General features: G+C 36.9%; 1 protein-coding gene across 1 annotated transcript in view; it reads right to left on the bottom strand.

Annotated features, from left to right (window-relative positions):
- Nucleotides 1–1,933: 1,933 nt before the first annotated feature.
- LOC118739090 (dual specificity protein phosphatase Mpk3-like) overlaps nt 1,934–17,266 on the bottom strand; it is a 109,377-nt gene continuing 94,044 nt past the window's right edge. The window contains exons 2-5 of the mRNA XM_036470217.1: nt 6,223–6,337; nt 5,973–6,156; nt 3,161–3,296; nt 1,934–3,094 (exon numbers count right to left, since the gene is read on the bottom strand). Of these exons, the coding sequence (XP_036326110.1) occupies nt 2,565–3,094; nt 3,161–3,296; nt 5,973–6,156; nt 6,223–6,337 (965 nt within the window). The 3' untranslated portion in view covers nt 1,934–2,564. The remainder of the gene's footprint in view (nt 3,095–3,160; nt 3,297–5,972; nt 6,157–6,222; nt 6,338–17,266) is intronic.

Genomic DNA, 17,266 nt, shown 5'->3' with positions numbered 1-17,266 from the left:
TCAGCATGCTGGTAAATTATATGCTTCGAGCCTGTTGGTACAATCACTTGATGGAGCCCGCAAGCTGGTGTCGTATATTTCCCCTTTTATACAAAAAGGTTTTTGGCTGGATAAAATATTAGCTTTTTTCACAGAGTTCATTGTTTTTCTATACCATGACTTATTGAAAATGTTTGCGTGTATACTTATATAACATATATGTATATGTAAGTAAAAAATTTTAGCTACCATTTTTAGCCACAACGACTTTTTTAACTCTTTTTTAGGCCTTTTTTTAAAGGAATTTGGCTACCACTAAAAATGTTTCGCGGCAATTCTGTTCAGGACCTAAACATCCGTTCCCTGTTTACTATAAACGGTTTATAGCTTGTGACAGCCCAATTCAGGGCACTTAGAAGTAAAAAAAATAAAGGGAACTGTGATTCCGCCGTTACATGCATTATTTGTTCGCACATGACAGTAACAAGCATTTTACTGCAATGGAAGCAAAACTAATACATTTTTGATAAACTATTTTATGTCCGTTATTATGTAATCATATATTCCTAATATGCTCAATATCTATAAGACGTTTGAATTCTTCCTGCATTTCAAGATGTACAAATCTAACAGAAACAAACCTACAGCTAACTAATACTCATTAAAACATACGAACAGAATCCAAAGAAAGGCGAAATAATCATACCAAATAAAATCAAACAAATTTTGCAGTTACATTAGTTTGGCAAATAGTTTGCATTTTCTTTCAAAAAGAACTTTTTATTACTCAACAGTACTTAATATGTATATACATAAATGGTTTTTATTTGAATCGTTTTATCTATGTATTAATTAATAAGTAATTAGTTCATAGCATTGCTTACATATTGAACTAAATTTATGTATCAATGTAAAAACTATGGTTTATTTCAATCTTTTCTTGTGCCATGACTTCATTGCATTCGGTTTGAACTGCTTATAAATTAGGGTGGTCCTTAAAAATAACAGCATTTGAACTTTGTATGGGTCATCCCATGTACGTAGAATAAAATAAAGGCATCTACGAATATTTTAAAATTTTAAACAAATCTTAAGAGGCCGCTAGCAGAGTTTGAAAAGCTTTAATTTTTTTACTTCGCAAAAATTTGACAAAATGTGCATTTGAAATCTGATAAATTTGTCATATTATTCAAACTTATTCGTATAAATTCATAAAATCGCTGAGTTGGAGCTGCTCAAAGAGAAAATTTTGTCGAATTTTTGCGATTTAAAGTACATACTTAAATGTTTTCATACTCTGACAGCTAATCTTAATTGTTCTTTCGCGGTTTTAATTTCGTACATACCACAAAATAAAGGGGTGTCACAGGATGTTGGCATTTTAAAGACCACCCTATTATACATAGTAAACAAAAATTACATTTTACAATATGTAAATAAGTAATTCACTTTACATAAAGATGTGAGTGCTAATAATACATATTTGTTGGTATGTATGATTATTGGTATGTGTACATATGAGTATGTATACTTGTGTACATACAAATTTATATGTATGCCTGTATGCTTTTGTGCCTTATTTAAATTGAATGTTGCACTATATTGCATTAACTATGTACTCACACGTATGCTTGTATATGCTTTGTTTGCGTAATAACTGCTTTTAATAACTAGAGTTAAGAGCTTGTTTTTTTAATACAATCATACATACATATATTGATTAGAACTTAGAATAATTCATGTATTGTACATTACTGGCTTATGTGCACGTACGTAATATGTATGTTGGTTGTGGGATTTGTTGCAGTACATTTTATTAAAAAAGGTGTTCCTTTCATACATATTTGTTTGCTTTGCTTTTGGTACAGAGTTTTTTGTATTAAATTTCCTGCTTTGTTTTCACTTGTGTTTTGTATTTTTAACTTTTTTAACATTTATTTTTAATACATTTGCATTAATTTTTCGCGTACTTTTCAAATACCTAATTAATTTTTCTTAATTAAAATCGTGCAAATATTAAAACAATTTTCCATCCTAGAAGTCATATGAATTGTATACAAAAAGGAAGCAAATAAGTTTTAAGTTTAAATACAAAAAGATATTCCATATTTAGCCTAATTTTCATAAAAATAAAATTGTTTTAGCAAACAACAAATTTGTTATGTCACAGCTACTTCAAATGACACTTTTATTTTCACTTAAATTTAAAAAAAAGAAGTTATATTGGTTTTGTTGCTGCTTTTGTGATATATTCCTTATACCGCATATTTCGTTCGCATTTGTGCTACCTACACCAAACCTGTAGGAAAAAAGTTTCGCGTGCCTGTAAAACACACGCCGCCAACCAACCAACCGCCCACCAACCATCAAATCTCGCTACCTCTTGCTCTCCATTCACATTTATACGCAATTTATCGCTCATCGGCGCTGGGCACCACCTCGACCACCGACACAGCCTCAGCCGTTGTTGTCGTCGATGTGGACGAGGAGGTAGTCGAAGCTGGTGACACATTGTCGGCGTTGTGTGCCACTGGCGGCTCCACAATGCTCGGCGGCAGCACGAAACTTTTTCCCACAAGTTGATCTCATTTGAGTCCCGTATCGCTGGACGGCGTCCATCGATCGAATTCAATACCCGAATCGGGTGACACACCGGTTGCCGCTTTCGCCAGTTGCGCCATATAGCCGCCCGTCTGCATGCATTTACAGTCTGTTGCAATGCAATTGCAAGTGAATTTCGAACTTAAATCGCCGCCACAACGTCCAGCTGTTAGCGTATTAGCCAAACTCGTGTTGGCGGTGCAAGAGGGTATGCCGCTGCCACTACCGCCTCCGCCACTCTCATCCATCGCTGTACACTCATTGTCACCGCTGCCGCTGCTGCTGCCTTCACCACTATTACTGGCCGGACGCAGTTTTCGCTCGAATGAATGCAACTGCTCCATGAAATGGAAATTGGGTGCTACATCGGGCTTGCGATCGCGCACTAACGTGAATGCGTCATTCAGGCTGAGTGTGCGCGTTTGCATTAGATAGGCGAGCGTCACTGTAACAGAGCGGGATACGCCGGCTAGGCAGTGCACCAGCACGGCGGCATTGTTGGAGCGCGCCTCCTCTGCAAAAGGCGAAGAAGAAAATTCGTTTTTACAAGTCCTTGTCAATTTAAGTCGGAGTTACTTACCTATAAATCGTATGGCGTCTGGAAAATGCATGGCCAGATCTTGGGAATAGTGATCAGTAATAGGAATTTGTAAATACTGTATATCGCCTGAAGACTCAAAGACATTGGGAAGATCCGGTGTGACGTTTAAAACATACTGGAAAGGACGAAGAAAATGGCGGTTATAAGCAAACAATTTTACCATTCAAAAGATCAAGATATTTCTTAGTTCGTGAAGTACTTTAATATCGCCTAAACTATGGGGAAATTGAGAAATCTGACAAATAGGAAGATTAGATCTACAATTCCGCTCCAAAGCCCTAGAGGGTAAAAAGTTCCATAATTCAAAACTTTAAAGTCAGTAGGACTCGAATAGTTGAGATGCAAATGGGAATTTTCTATGAATAATTAAAAACAGTACGCTTAGGTCTTTCTGTCCTTAAAATACTATGTTGATATATATAGAAAATATGTTGAGACAGGGCGTTTTTGAATCGGCAGCTGAGATAGGGCATTTTTCAATCAAATCTTGAAATAGGGCGTTCTCGAAATGTTTTCATTGCTAAAACCTTTGCTTGAAATATGCTGCAATGTCAGGCAACTTTACTTTCCGCCTGAGGTTCACTTCCCTGCAGTAAGCCCCGGCACCCACTCCAGTTACCATTTTATAGCCTACCATGAAAATGTATAGGGTCTTATTCCCTTGCGGCATCTCTCCTCCTCAATGGTTGTGCGAAGACTTCGTTCCCGTTTAAATCTGGGTGCCATGTAGTCCATGCTGGCAGTGCTTCCCGCCCCAATTGAGCTGCGCCCAAAGTTTCTGAAATTTAGTTCCCCTATGGCCCTCAATCTACCTGAGAATAAGTCAATGGGCGGTTTTTTTCAAGAGCAGCCGTTGGAGTGGACATCAGTTCTCCCTGAACCTTCTCCATTAGCCCGATGTATGGGAACTTTGTTGCGGCATTCCACCACACTAAAGCGCCATAGAGCAGTATTGGTCTGAATATTGCTGTGTAGAACCAATGCATCTGGACGTTACTCGCCTTTTTCACCATTTCCTCCATTTCCTCAACGTTGCGCTTCCACAGCAGCGTACTGTCCAAGACTACTCTCAAATGCTTTGATCTTTAATTTACAGCTCAATGCTACTTAGCCTCGGGGGTCTCCACACTGGGACCGTATATTTTATTGTAAAGAACTAAGGGCGCTGTTCATTACTTTTCTGATAGTGTCTACGTACTTCCCTGTTACTACAACGGCTACGTCATCTGCATATGCCACTAGTGTGGGCGCTTTCCCCGCGAGCTCCTTTAGAAATTTGTTGACCGCTAGTAGCTACAATAGTGGTTAGAGTACGCCACCTTGAGGTGTACCGCTGCACGCCCGTCAGGTTACCCTACCATCATTCTCCTCCGCACTTATTTTCCTGTGGCAGGTTCTACGCCTCTAGATTCAATGCTATTCCTAATAGCTTCACTTGAGACATTATTTAAAGCATATTATTGCCATTCTAGAGCCTTTTAGATGTGTTGTACTAACGAGTGTAGCGCAGCCTCCGTGATCTTTCCCTTAGTTTACGCATGTTGGGTGTAGGCCAAGATGCCTGGCGGCAGAATGTCACGGATGTGAATGTCAAGATATTTTTTTTCGAATATTTTAGGAAGAATGAGGTCAGACTTATGGGCCCGTATTTCTTAGAGAAAACTAGGTTGCTCTTGCCTGCCTAGGGTATAAATACAGCCCTTGCTTCCCTCCACAGATATGTGCCGGTAACATATCTCAGCCTCAAACAGTCCAAAAATATCGCATTCAGCTATGGTACTATAAGGTGGATAGCCTTCTGGAGCAAGACTGGAATTATTCCGTCTACTCCCGGGGATTTGCAGGGCTTAAATCTGTTGATTGTCCATTTTACTTTGGAACAAGTTCTGACGTTTAGCGGGATGCTACTCAGTATACCTCCCCCACTATCGAGGTCTGTCGAGTCCATGCTTCCCGGAAAGTGGGTTTTGATCAAGTCTTCTAGCGACTTCTTGCTTGAATTGGTCCATTCCCCGCAACTCTAACGTATAGGGCTCCTAAACCTGCCCACCTCGTTTGCTTCCTCTAAGTTCTCACAGAAGTCCTTCCAGGATTTGTTCTTTGCTTTCCGTTTTTTTTTTGTTATATGAAATAAGTAAGTCTTTGTACTCCCCCAAGCAGAATGCATTATCGGCTACCTTGGCCAATTCGGAGCTTTCTAGTACATCGCGTGTTCGTGATGCAAGCTCCCTATTCCACCAAGCAGGTTTAGATCTACGCTTAGTGTGCGAAAGAGAGCAGGATGCATTGCAAGCATTAATAAGGATCGATGTTAGTGTTATTTCTCCTTCGTCAATGTCAACCTTTGTGTGGTACCTGCGCGGCGTAGCCTTCATACCGTCTAGTATTTTGCTGCAGCGTTTCAAGAATTCTGAGGTTCCTACTATTTCTTTTGGGATAGATCAAAATGTCGAAGCTTAGGTTATTATTTGTGGTTAAAGAACGACGGTGCCTCAAGCACCCTCCAGTTATCTACTTTCGTACGATTAATCGTAAAGAGAGTTAGTTCAAGAACGTTTCCGGACGTGGGTCCAATTTTAAGGAGCAAACAAGCAGTATAAAATGGTTTCCTTGGCGTTGTTTGTGGTATACCTTTTGCGTCAAAGCGGAAAAGTTTTATCTGGTATGGCCTTAAGCACTTCTAATGCAGACTTAGAGCCATAAAACAAATCTATAAATACTTGATACATTTTAGCAGCTAAAAATTTAAGTTTTTCTTGCAATCGCAAAATGCATGCACACTATTTCTTACCTTTATATTGTACTTTTGTAATGCGCGTGAATCACAACTATGCGATTCATTGCCAAGAAATAAGCCTGGAATGATCTCCACAGGTGCCTCATTGATATTGTGATGTGTTGTACTTTCACAGTCGGAAGATTCAGCGGAACTACTGCAGGCGGAATCTGAATGTGGCGTTGATATCCGCAAAGATCTGTGTTGCAAACGAACAAATAGTAATTTGAGCGCAAGATTTGCATAAAAACAAGGAAAAACTAACCTAAGTCCCATCAGTTGATCGGCCTGTGTGCTGTGACTAGATTCCATTTCTTTATTTTGTGCGCTATCATCCTCACACCATTCGGGGAATGCTTGACGGAAACTTGAGAAACCATCTGAAATGACAGTGAAATAAGAAATTGTAAGTCAAACACACACTTTTATTTATTCATTTTTTTTCTTTAATATTTAAGTGCATTCAATTACAAGTCGGTTAGAGTTACTACAATTTCGCGTAATTAATAACTTGAGCCAAATGTGAAAGTCCCAATTATAATTTGGAATACATAGTTCCTGCATTGTAATCATCATAAGTGTTAAGTTTTTGTGTGCTATTTAATTAATAAAGTGAATAAGTGGCGTTGACGTCATTTTCTGTGTATTCCATTCAACCCACTGACCTTTTGAGTTTTCTATATTTGCATTTCCGCCAACGAATAACCAGCATTCAAGACACCCACAAACGAAAAACAATGCTCCCACATGCTACAGTTCAACAGAAATTTTTACGAATATATACGATTATGCATGTACATAAGCTATGGCTACCCAGCCAGCAAATAGAGCTGGAACTACAATTGGGTTGCAAGCTACAACTTCCTTCAGATAACAACATCGAAATGTATGCCGCATAAAAAAATCGATAATAATAACGGAAGTGATATCGATATTTATATCTTGTAGGAAAGCGATAGAGCACCACAGTAGTAGAATTCATCCATAGTATGTATATTAGTTGCGTTCGATAACAAAATTAGCCAACACCAGCCAAGAATCAAAACCAAGAGAGTAAGCGAAAATTCTCTCCCAAAGAGATGAAAAAGCAAAAAAGTAAACAAACAGGAAATTAGCCATTACTTGCAAAAACCGGAAGAAGAAGACACACCAGCTGACTTTGTTTATGTTTTATTTGTAAACAAACTGAAATTTATGTTGCCTCCATAGAAGAAAAAAGGAAAGTGAACGTTCAATGTTCGCCAGGAACATTTCTAGAAGTAAAAACTAGTTGGCGCTATCATAAAGTCACATAGCAGGCAGCCAAAAAGCATAAAATACCAAAACTCGGAAAATGCAATTTTGTTTGTTTACAGAAATTGCAACCATATGTTTTGTGATCATATGTTTTCGTGTTGGATAATTTTTGCTGACTAAAATTTTGCCAGTAAAAAATGAACGCTTCTTTTGCATCAAAATGAACGCTTGCTCTCTCAATTTTTGTGTGTCGGATAATTTTTTGTCGTTATCGAACGCCATCCAGTAAAAATTTGGAAAAACTATTACAAATTTTTGACTTGTCGAACGCACCTATTGGTAATTACAGTAGCATCCAGAAATATATCGATAATTTAAAAATTGTTAACAATCCGAAAAATGAAAAATATGTAAGTAAGCATTTGCGCCGCACTGTGGAAGAAAGTGGAGCTTTGGATGAGCATTTAAAAAAAATTAAAAGTAATTTAAATGCAAATATTTATACCGTCAAAAGGGGTTTATAGGGGTTCCAAAAACGGCCGCTGGGTGCGCTATGATGCAAAAAACATGGAACTAATATGAGGGAATAATGCAAATATTGTTTCACAACAATGTTCCTTCATGTTTTTTTTGCACCCAGCGACCGTTTTTGGGAAAAATGAATGGCAAAAATTAATTGTGGATTCAGATAAATAATAATAATAATAATAGATTGGCGCTTACGCATAGGCTAGTGTTTGGCCGAGCTTCTCCTCCGATTTGTGGCCTGCGCCTTGATGTTGTCACACAAAGCGGGGGACCTACAGTTTTACGCCGACCCCAAACGGCGATTGTATTTTTATGGGAAGCTGTTTTTCATGGCAGAAATGCACTCGGAGGTTTGCCATTGCCTGCCGAGGGACGACCGCTGTTTCTTTTTTCTATATTTTTTTGCGATGTTGCTTTGACCAGGGCTTGAACCTAGGTGCTGCGGAGTGGAAGCGCGCACTGCTTACCACTACACCACCAGTTTTGTAAGCACTATCCATAGTTTTCACTCATACATACATTATTCAGTAACATAAATATTTCAGAGCGCAGATGCGCCAAAAACCGTTGATAAACTTTTGTTTCTTAACAAAAATATAGACATATTTTAGAAATTATGATCTCATCTTATCGAAACTTACGAAACTATCGATGGCCGTGGGCAGTAGTTTCCCAGATCTACATGTCTGTCCTCCGCCCGTCTGTCCGTGTACACGATAACTCGAGAAAAAATTGAGATATGAGTTACGATTGAAAATGGGCAAAATCGGACAATAACCACGACTACTTCCCATATAACTAAATATGCAAAAACTATTTATTATTATTATGAAATTTTTGGAAAATGGGAGTGGCCCCGCCGACTTATGCTGCGATGCTCTATCTCTGAAGTCCCTTTACCAATCCCCACTTAACTCGGTACGTTAATCTACCTTGGCTCAAAAAGGCGATATGTTGAAAATTTTGGAAATCGGACTTAAGTTACCGCCAAAGTTTTGCCGGAACTTATACTTCTTCACTTGTTTTAGTATAAATAACACTTTTAAAGTAAAAATTTAAATTTTTTGTATGGGTGGCATATACCATGCATCTGACTGGCGAGTCGGTTTGGAAGTGTTTGTGAAACTAAATATGTGTTAGTTACACCGACATGACTCTTGGTATGACTCTGAATGATTCAACTGTGCGTAGTCGAAGGCGAGTCAACACGTACACAAATGACTCGCAAGTCAGACGCACCGTGTATGCCGCCTATTAGCTTCTTAAACTTCAATTATTGGACAATATGTATATACATATGTAAGTATGTATGTATGTATGTCACTTGTGTTCCACACCCACATTTTAAAAGCTCAGTTAGTCTAGACTTTTAATTTCCGTAACTTAACTTAACTTAATATTTTGGCCAACCTGTTATATGAGACACTGTGTAAGCGGTTAGTTAAAACTTAACTTAACGTAAGCAACCTAAGAACCTGTAGATTACGGCCTTACGGAAATTGAGAGCGGTGAGAGAATCAGGCTTGCCAGATTTTCGTTTTTGCATTTTTTAAATAAGTATAAATGAACGTAAACACATTTGTTTGCATGCATTTTTTGATATGGCATTTTAAGCGAAAAACTGCCAAAGAGCTAAGTCTAGACTAACGGAGCTTTAACTCCTTAGAAAAAGGCAGCTAAGTTCTGTTCAGTAAAAATACAGATCACTGCCGCTCAGACTCTGCGACCAAACGCTATTGCGCTGACATCATTTGCGTACGTTTAAGAAGTACATACTAACTACATATATACATACATACATACATATGTAGTATAATTTCATTGTATACAATATATTTACATATGTGTGGCTCATGCTTTTGAGCTATTAGGATGCGCTTGTGTGCTGACCGTTTTGCTTTTTTGAAAACCGAATTTGAATGAAATCACGCCAACAATCCATGTCTGAATATAGGCACGTATGCACTTGTAGAATAAATAAGTAAAAAAAAAATAAACGAACTGAAACTCGATGCTAAATTAGCGTAAATAGAATTACAATCAATTGTTGTTATTTTTTTAATGTTTTTGAGTATTATTGTTTTTAATAATAAAGCGTGCAAAAAACGCGTTTGCTTTGAGCCATGAACACGCCCTGTGGGGAAAATCTCTAGTTCTGAACTGGTGCGCTTCTTGTACATTTAGACCCACTACTGGTTCGCGATAAATCTCTTTTGCATGCAAGCAACTGGCGAATTTAACATGGCGATGTCCTAGGAAGTGTCAATTGCCCCCCGCTGCATCCCTTTTTCGATAGTTGCGAACTAGTCCTAAATTCTATAGTTCCGAACCAGTTCTGAAATCGACAGACGAAAGAAAAAAGTATCATGATTTTTCAATCTTTTTGGTACTTCCAAATTTGCGATTTTAAGTTATTTTGGAAGAAATGTTTTTTCAATTTGAAATTAAATTTGTTTGAATGATTGTAAGAAATGCACGTTTACATACCTTTAGCTGTAGCTGAGTTTGCAGAGGTGCTCGCTGTTATTTTTTAGACTCCAGACGGTCCCAAGATGTTGAAATATTAAAACAAATTTTAGTTTGTATTACCAAGCTATGAAAAAGCATCTGCGAAGCGCAGAATAGAAGCGTATTTGAACGAAAAAGCCGACGAACACATATCTATGTAAAGTAAACAAGCCCCTCGCTGCATCCCTTATTCGATAGTTCCGCATTAGTACTAAATTCGACAAATAAGATCTAGTTCGTTCTGCATCCCCTTTTCTATAGTTCCGAACCATTTCTAAATTCGTCACTTTAGATATCGATTTCTAGTGAAAAAAAAACTGGAAAAATTAAGTTTTTTAAAAGTACCACTTTTTGCCGATTTTAGACTGGTGGGGATTTAGTTCATATCGGACTAGTTCCTTTTTGGCGATAAAGACCTAGTACGGAACTAGAAATTTGATTCACTAGTCCGCGGTTTCCCTGCAGGGCGCCCATTGAGCAGCGAATGCATGTATATATACATACATATATGTATGTATGTATATAGATTTAAGCACGTAGATTTTTTTATATGAGTAAGCGCGTATGTGCTCATGTACGAGCAAACTTTTAGATAATCGCTAACTCGCTCATTCGCACATTGAAAGTAATTTTAGCGGTAAAGCGGCTTGTTAGCACGCTAGCCAGTTAGTCGGTGGGTCAGTTTTACATACATATGACCACCAACCACCCATCTACTAGTATTTATTGCCGCCCGTCCAGCGGTCTCATTCACAAACTACCGCTCACGTTGCAGCGTGAAATTTGCAGTTGCGTTGTTTTGTGTTTTTTTTCTACGCCTTTTACACTTTGCATTGAAAATTTTTTTTGAACAGGTATGTATGTATGTATGTATTCTATTGTTTTCATTCACCGATTTGATGTTGGGAATGCGTCATAGCCAGGTTTCATTGAATAAGTTTTATTTTGCTAATGGCGTCACTAAAAGTAGCTATGTACATCAGGGTGGTAAACAAATAAATAAATAAATTCCAAAAGAGCATGGAAATTAAAGAAATCTGTTTCTTTACCATTTAACCATGCCGCCGGGGCTTTGAAGTTTTCAAAACAGTATTTCATATGGAGAAAAGACATTTTTTCATAGAATTGGCATAAAATTGCTAAAAACAAATATTTTTTTGATCTAATGGAAATATTTCCTTTGAGAAATCTTCAAACAGTACAGTTATATGCATATTTAATTGTACTAAAATTTATTGGGCTATAAAATTGCATACGTAAATTTCAGTATACTGCACTTCATTGTATACACTAAAACTTATTGGGCACTAAAATTTTTCTATAAATTAAAAAAATAAATTAATTAAATAGAACATTTCAAAAAATTATTAGTTTTTGGTGTGCATTTTTTCGTTTAAGTGGCACCCTATTATTGTTTTCAACCAGTTATTATTATGTAACGTTCATTAATAGGAAGACGAGAATAGATTTTCTTCAAAATTGTTACTTTCTGTGCACTTTGCACTAAACAAGTTAATTTACCTAAACAAATAAATATTTTAAAAAGTAGTTGCTTAAACCAATTAAGAATTTAATTATCTTTCAATTAAAAAAAATTAAAATCCGTCTAAAATTGTAGGCCTTTTTGAATAGTAAATTTTGCGTTTGCATCACTTAACCCATTTCAAAAACAAAAAAAAAACGGTCACTTCGTGTAAAAACCTGTAAAACTGTCAAATAACAAAATTACTCTCTTGAAAGAGAGGAGCGAGAGCGAAACAGTAAAAGTCACCTGGAATGCGAAAAACCACTTTTCCTGTAACCACTTCCATTTTTTAACATATGTAAGGTGTGTTTTTGTTTACAAATGCAACCCTGCGTATTGTTTGACACTTTTCATGAACTTGTAGGAAGACAAACTTTGGACTAGCACCTGCAAGTTTTGACTGAGAGAGAGTGCAAGGTACTCTCACAAAAGTGCTTTGACTTACAGGTTTTTTGGCACCTGGAACGTTTTCTTGTAAAAAAAACTGCAAATCGTGAATATCTCTTTTTTCGTAGAGATTTTTTTTGGGGCGATTTTATCCGGGAGATTTATGTTGCGGGGGATTTTGTCCGAGACATTTTTGTCGGGGAGATTTTTTGTGCAGGAGATTTGGTCCGGTTGATTTTAGGCCGGAGGAATAAGTCCGATCACCACCGTGAGCACCTGGAACGCAACTTTTATTTTCTATTTTCTATAATTCTGTGGGGTAACAGCAAGAAAATTCAAAAAATTTGATTTGCCTGTGTATTTTTGTACCACCCTAATGCACATATCTATTGGCACATTTCAATTCACAATTACTGCTTCAGCGCAACGTTGGTGGCATCATCGCTGACTTTGTAGTTCTTTGGTGTTGTTGTATTTTGTTTTTTTTTTTGCTATGCATAGGTTGTATGTATATTTTGCTTTCACTTCCGCTTGCACCGGAAGTGCGCGCCACCCACACAAATGTGCCCCATTGAGAATACAAATGAAGACATATGTACATATCTGTACATGTGTTTTTACAAGCGGATCATGTACTGGCGCTTATTTGTTTATCTGTTCAAAGAAATAGCAGAAGAACAGTTTTTTTATTTCAATTTTCTATATAACAATATATAAACAATTTACCCAAATAATACTTTCCTGTGAATTGAGCGATTTTATTTGTATGCTTTAAAAATCTGTGTAAGTATTTTTCATGTTCGCTTAAAAAATTTCCTGGCTACTTAAATAAATAACTGTGGCTAAGCTCCCTGTTCCAGCAAATAAGTAGGTATGTATAAACAACATACCAAATTTACGCCGGAAATGACATCAGTCGGACACATTTTCCTTAACGGTATTATGACATACATAGTTATTGTTTTTGTGCATAGACCATAGATGTCCATACGGAAGTGTACTTACATATAGTACTATGGGAAAATATTACTGGAATTTCATATCTGAAATTCGAATCGACGTGACAAATAACTAATTTCAGCGTTTAAGGATAGCCGAACCTTTTACACCGCTGTGGAAGAGCTTTAAGCAATTTGGCTTTGAGCGATACAAGACCTAGCCTTGCCTCCATTTGGCGCAACTTTTACTAATTCTGAAAGCGAATATTTCACATATCATAAAAATGCCAGCAGAGCACTGAAAACTTCTTCGGCCCATCTTATACGATGTCCTAGGAAGTGTCAGTTATCCCCCGCTGCATCCCTTTTCCGAACTAGTTCTAAGTTCTATAGTTCCAAAACAGTTCTAAAATCGACAGATGAAAGAAAAAAGTGTCATGATTTTTTAATCTTTTTGGTTCTTCCGTGTGTGTGATTTAAATTATTTTCAACGAAATGTGTTTTCAATTTGAAATTAAATTTGTTTGAATGGTTGTAAGAAATGTACGTTTACATACCTTTGGCTGTAGCTGAGTGGCAGTTAGATTCCAGAAGATTCCAAGATGATAAAATATTAACATAAACTTTTGTGCTATGAAAAAGCATCTGCGAAGTGCACAATGGAAGCGTATTTGACCGAAAAAGCCGCCGAACACATATCTAAGTATGTAAAGTAAACAAGCCCTCCGCTGCATCTCTTTTTTGATAGTTCCTAACAAGTTCTAAATTCGACAGATAAGATCTAGTTCGCTCTGTATTCCTTTTTCCATAGTTCTGAACCTGTTCTGAAATCGATACCTTAGATGTACAGTAAAACCCGCTTAAGTACCTCACGAAAAATGTCAGCTTAAAAGAACCCGCTTAAGTACCTCGATGCGGGTACTTAAGCGAACATAATTATTGATGTAGATACATCGTCTTGTTAACTTGCATAAATATGTAAATCCTTGATTAAAACATTAAGATTTAATGAAGTATACGTAGTTTAAAACCATGATCGTAGCATTATTTAAACAGATAAACAAATAAAGAAAATTATAAAAAAAAAAACGATAAAGCAGTGGTATGTAATTTTCACAAAAAATTAAATCGTTTAGAAGGTATTGATTATACATATTTATAGTATAAATATACCATATAAACCTAAGCTTAAAATTTTGTGGAACACTTAAAAAAATCATCAAAATTTTAAACTTTTTTCGCAGAAGGGTGTTTTTGAGTATACAGTTTTATTGCCCATTCAATTTTAGTGTAATAATGTGCAGGTTTCAAGTGGCTAAACATTACTGTTGATTTTATGTAAGTATTTTAAGGAATCTTAAAAGAGCACTTAAAAGGGGAAAATTATAAGTAAAATGGTAAATGGGGTACGAAAAATTAAGGTACTTAGGTAGGCGCACAAAAATGTTGGTTAGTTAAGCGGGTTACTTGAGCAGGGAGGTACTTAAGCGGGTTTCACTGTAGATTTCTAATGGAAAAAGTGAAATAAAATAGTTGCTTAAAAGTACCACATTTCGCTGATTTCGAACCGGTGGGGATCTAGTTAGTATCGGGCTGGTTCGTTTTTTGCAACAAATAACTAGAAATTTGATTCACTAGTTCGAGGTTTCCGTGCAGGGCATTTATCAAAAAGCGGACCGCATATAGTCAGTGGAGTGGGTCGCGATTGTGGTAATAGAGGTTTCGAAAGGAAAATCATTCGCTTTCAAATACTTGGTGCTATGAATTTGTATAAGTCCTTGTCACCTTTCGAATCGTTTTCAGTTTTTAACCGCAATACAGAGCGGACTCCCGGTTGAAGGCGGACTTAGCTTTACTTGGCATTTCCAATTGGGGTCAGTTGAAGGAGAGCACCTCACCGAAGACAACTACACATTCGCTCCCAACCAACTTCGACACTTTTGTAGATGAATAGGTTCAGATGACTATGATTTCAAATTCTAAATACACCCCACCCAGTCCTTCCTTAAGGGCACATGGTATAGGTGAAGGAGAGGTGGATTCGGTTCAGAATAAGCTTGAATATTCTTAGAATTCCGAAGTATGCCCATTCTGGGAAGTAAAACTGGCCTAGCATTGAGTTCAGGAGTAGTTGCGGTTCAAAGTGCCCAACTTATTCGCTCCAACAACCAAGGACACCATACAGTAAAACGGGTTTAATTATGGTTTCATAGAGTGAATAAACCACCACTTCGACGGGAGGTCCATCGCTCCTCTGCAACATTACATATATGGCTACCGACCCCTTATTTACCCTTTAGACGGTGTTCGGCTCTCAGGGAACCTATATGGTTAGGTATGTACTTCACGCTGCCCGAGAGCATTAAAGGAAAGAAATACTATGAAAAGCTTGGCCTCATCTGAGCACTGCAAAATTTATATCATACTTAAGGCTTAAGAATTCAACTAAAATATTTCGAACTAATAGCACGCTCACTAAATACAAATTGGAGTAGACGTTCAGTCAAAAAGCGAGTGTGACGAAAATGTGTGAACGTTAAAAAAATGTATCTTTCATTTCTTTTGCATCATTCATTGATGAGTTCAAATAACGGCCTTCAAGGTAGCGAAGCTGAAGCGATAAGGAATACGGTGACATAAAAGTAAAAAATAGCAACTTTATAAGAAAAATAAAAATAAATACGAAAGCGAAAGAGATGAAAAAAGAGAAAATATTGTGGCAAATATGCGGGAGCTATTGAGCTTGAATGAGATGTTCAAACATTGTTACGCCGCAAAAACAAAAAACACCTTTTGAAATGACAAATATGTATGTAGTTCTCAACACTCGCTTATGAAATATGCGCTCCAAAGAAATAAGCATTCTGTTAGGTGAAATACTCGTAATTTGAAAACAACGTGCGGCTCGTCGTGCGGCAGCATGGTATAAACAAATTTGCGCTGCTTCGGAGACACGCAGTCACCAAACCGGATTTTGAGTTCAACGCAAAAAAAAAAATTATAATAGCCAGATAATGAAAAAAAAGAATAAACATAAAAATATGTGCCATAAACGGCAAACAACAACACCTACAGAAGCAACAACAACAATAAAGGAAAAAAAAATATATACCTAGTGTATGAATAGCGAGAACTAGCGCAAAAAGAGAAAAAACACAAAAAACACTTAAGCCCACACAAAAAATAGCTACTGAATATCGTAGACAGCGGTTGACTTGACAATACTCTATTTGTATATTTGTAAAAATATTTATGCATGTACATTGGGGTGCATCAATCTCCACGCCAAAAAAAGTAACAATAATAAAAAATCGCACCGATTTGAAAATACTTACAAAAATGTCAAGGTTTTGATTCCGTCAATAAAATTTTCGAAACTTTTTTATGCAGACCTTTTAAGTTTAAACGCTTCTATAAACTAAGGTGATATTTTGGAAAATATATTTTTAAAAACCAATTTTATTGAGGAAACATTTCATTTTTGGAGTTATTTTGAATTCGGTCCACCTCACGTAAATCTTAAAATTTTTCGGAAATATTTTCGTGGGTGACTTAAAATATAATAGAAATTACAATTTCGGTGGAAAACCCGCAACTTTCTTTGGTGAGGCATACTAATGCACGTACATACATATGTATATTTGTCGGTATGCATATTTTCACATCGGTGATTGCTCGTGACAATGTGTGGGGGTACTGTCAGCTTTATCATTATCTCACTGTATAAGTACAAATGTACATACATACATACCCACATAAGTACTTAGCTAGTTGTGCTCTGTTAAGCAGAATTGCATTTGAAGTGTAGCAAACTGCACGCCCCCCTGCCGCCTGTACGCATCCCACACTCTGATCCAACGATTTGTGACCCTAACGCGTCAGTAACTTTGTTGAGCAGCTATGCAGCTGAGATGAGGAAAGCTTGTTGTATCATTCAAAAAATTTCGAGTGCTGGCAAATTCAATTTGTTTCCCACTACTAACATATATGTACATACTACATACATACATACATATATACGTAGAAAGATATTTCTTCTCTCCTCTTGCCCCTTCTCATATTTCAATCCACAGCTTTTTAGTACTTGCAACCGAATTTTACTACAAATTTCTTTTAGGAAACGCAAAGCCTTCACAAATATTTTTGTAAAAATGTATGCCTTTTTTGCATTTTGTGCATGCCTCCAT

Source organism: Rhagoletis pomonella, unplaced genomic scaffold (genome assembly GCF_013731165.1).
Source record: "Rhagoletis pomonella isolate Grant_MI unplaced genomic scaffold, Rhpom_1.0 Rhpom_scaffold_00005, whole genome shotgun sequence".
Taxonomy (NCBI): Eukaryota; Metazoa; Arthropoda; class Insecta; order Diptera; family Tephritidae; genus Rhagoletis; species Rhagoletis pomonella.
The sequence above is the reverse complement of the archived record's forward strand: the minus strand, read 5'-3'. Positions and strand labels throughout refer to the sequence as shown.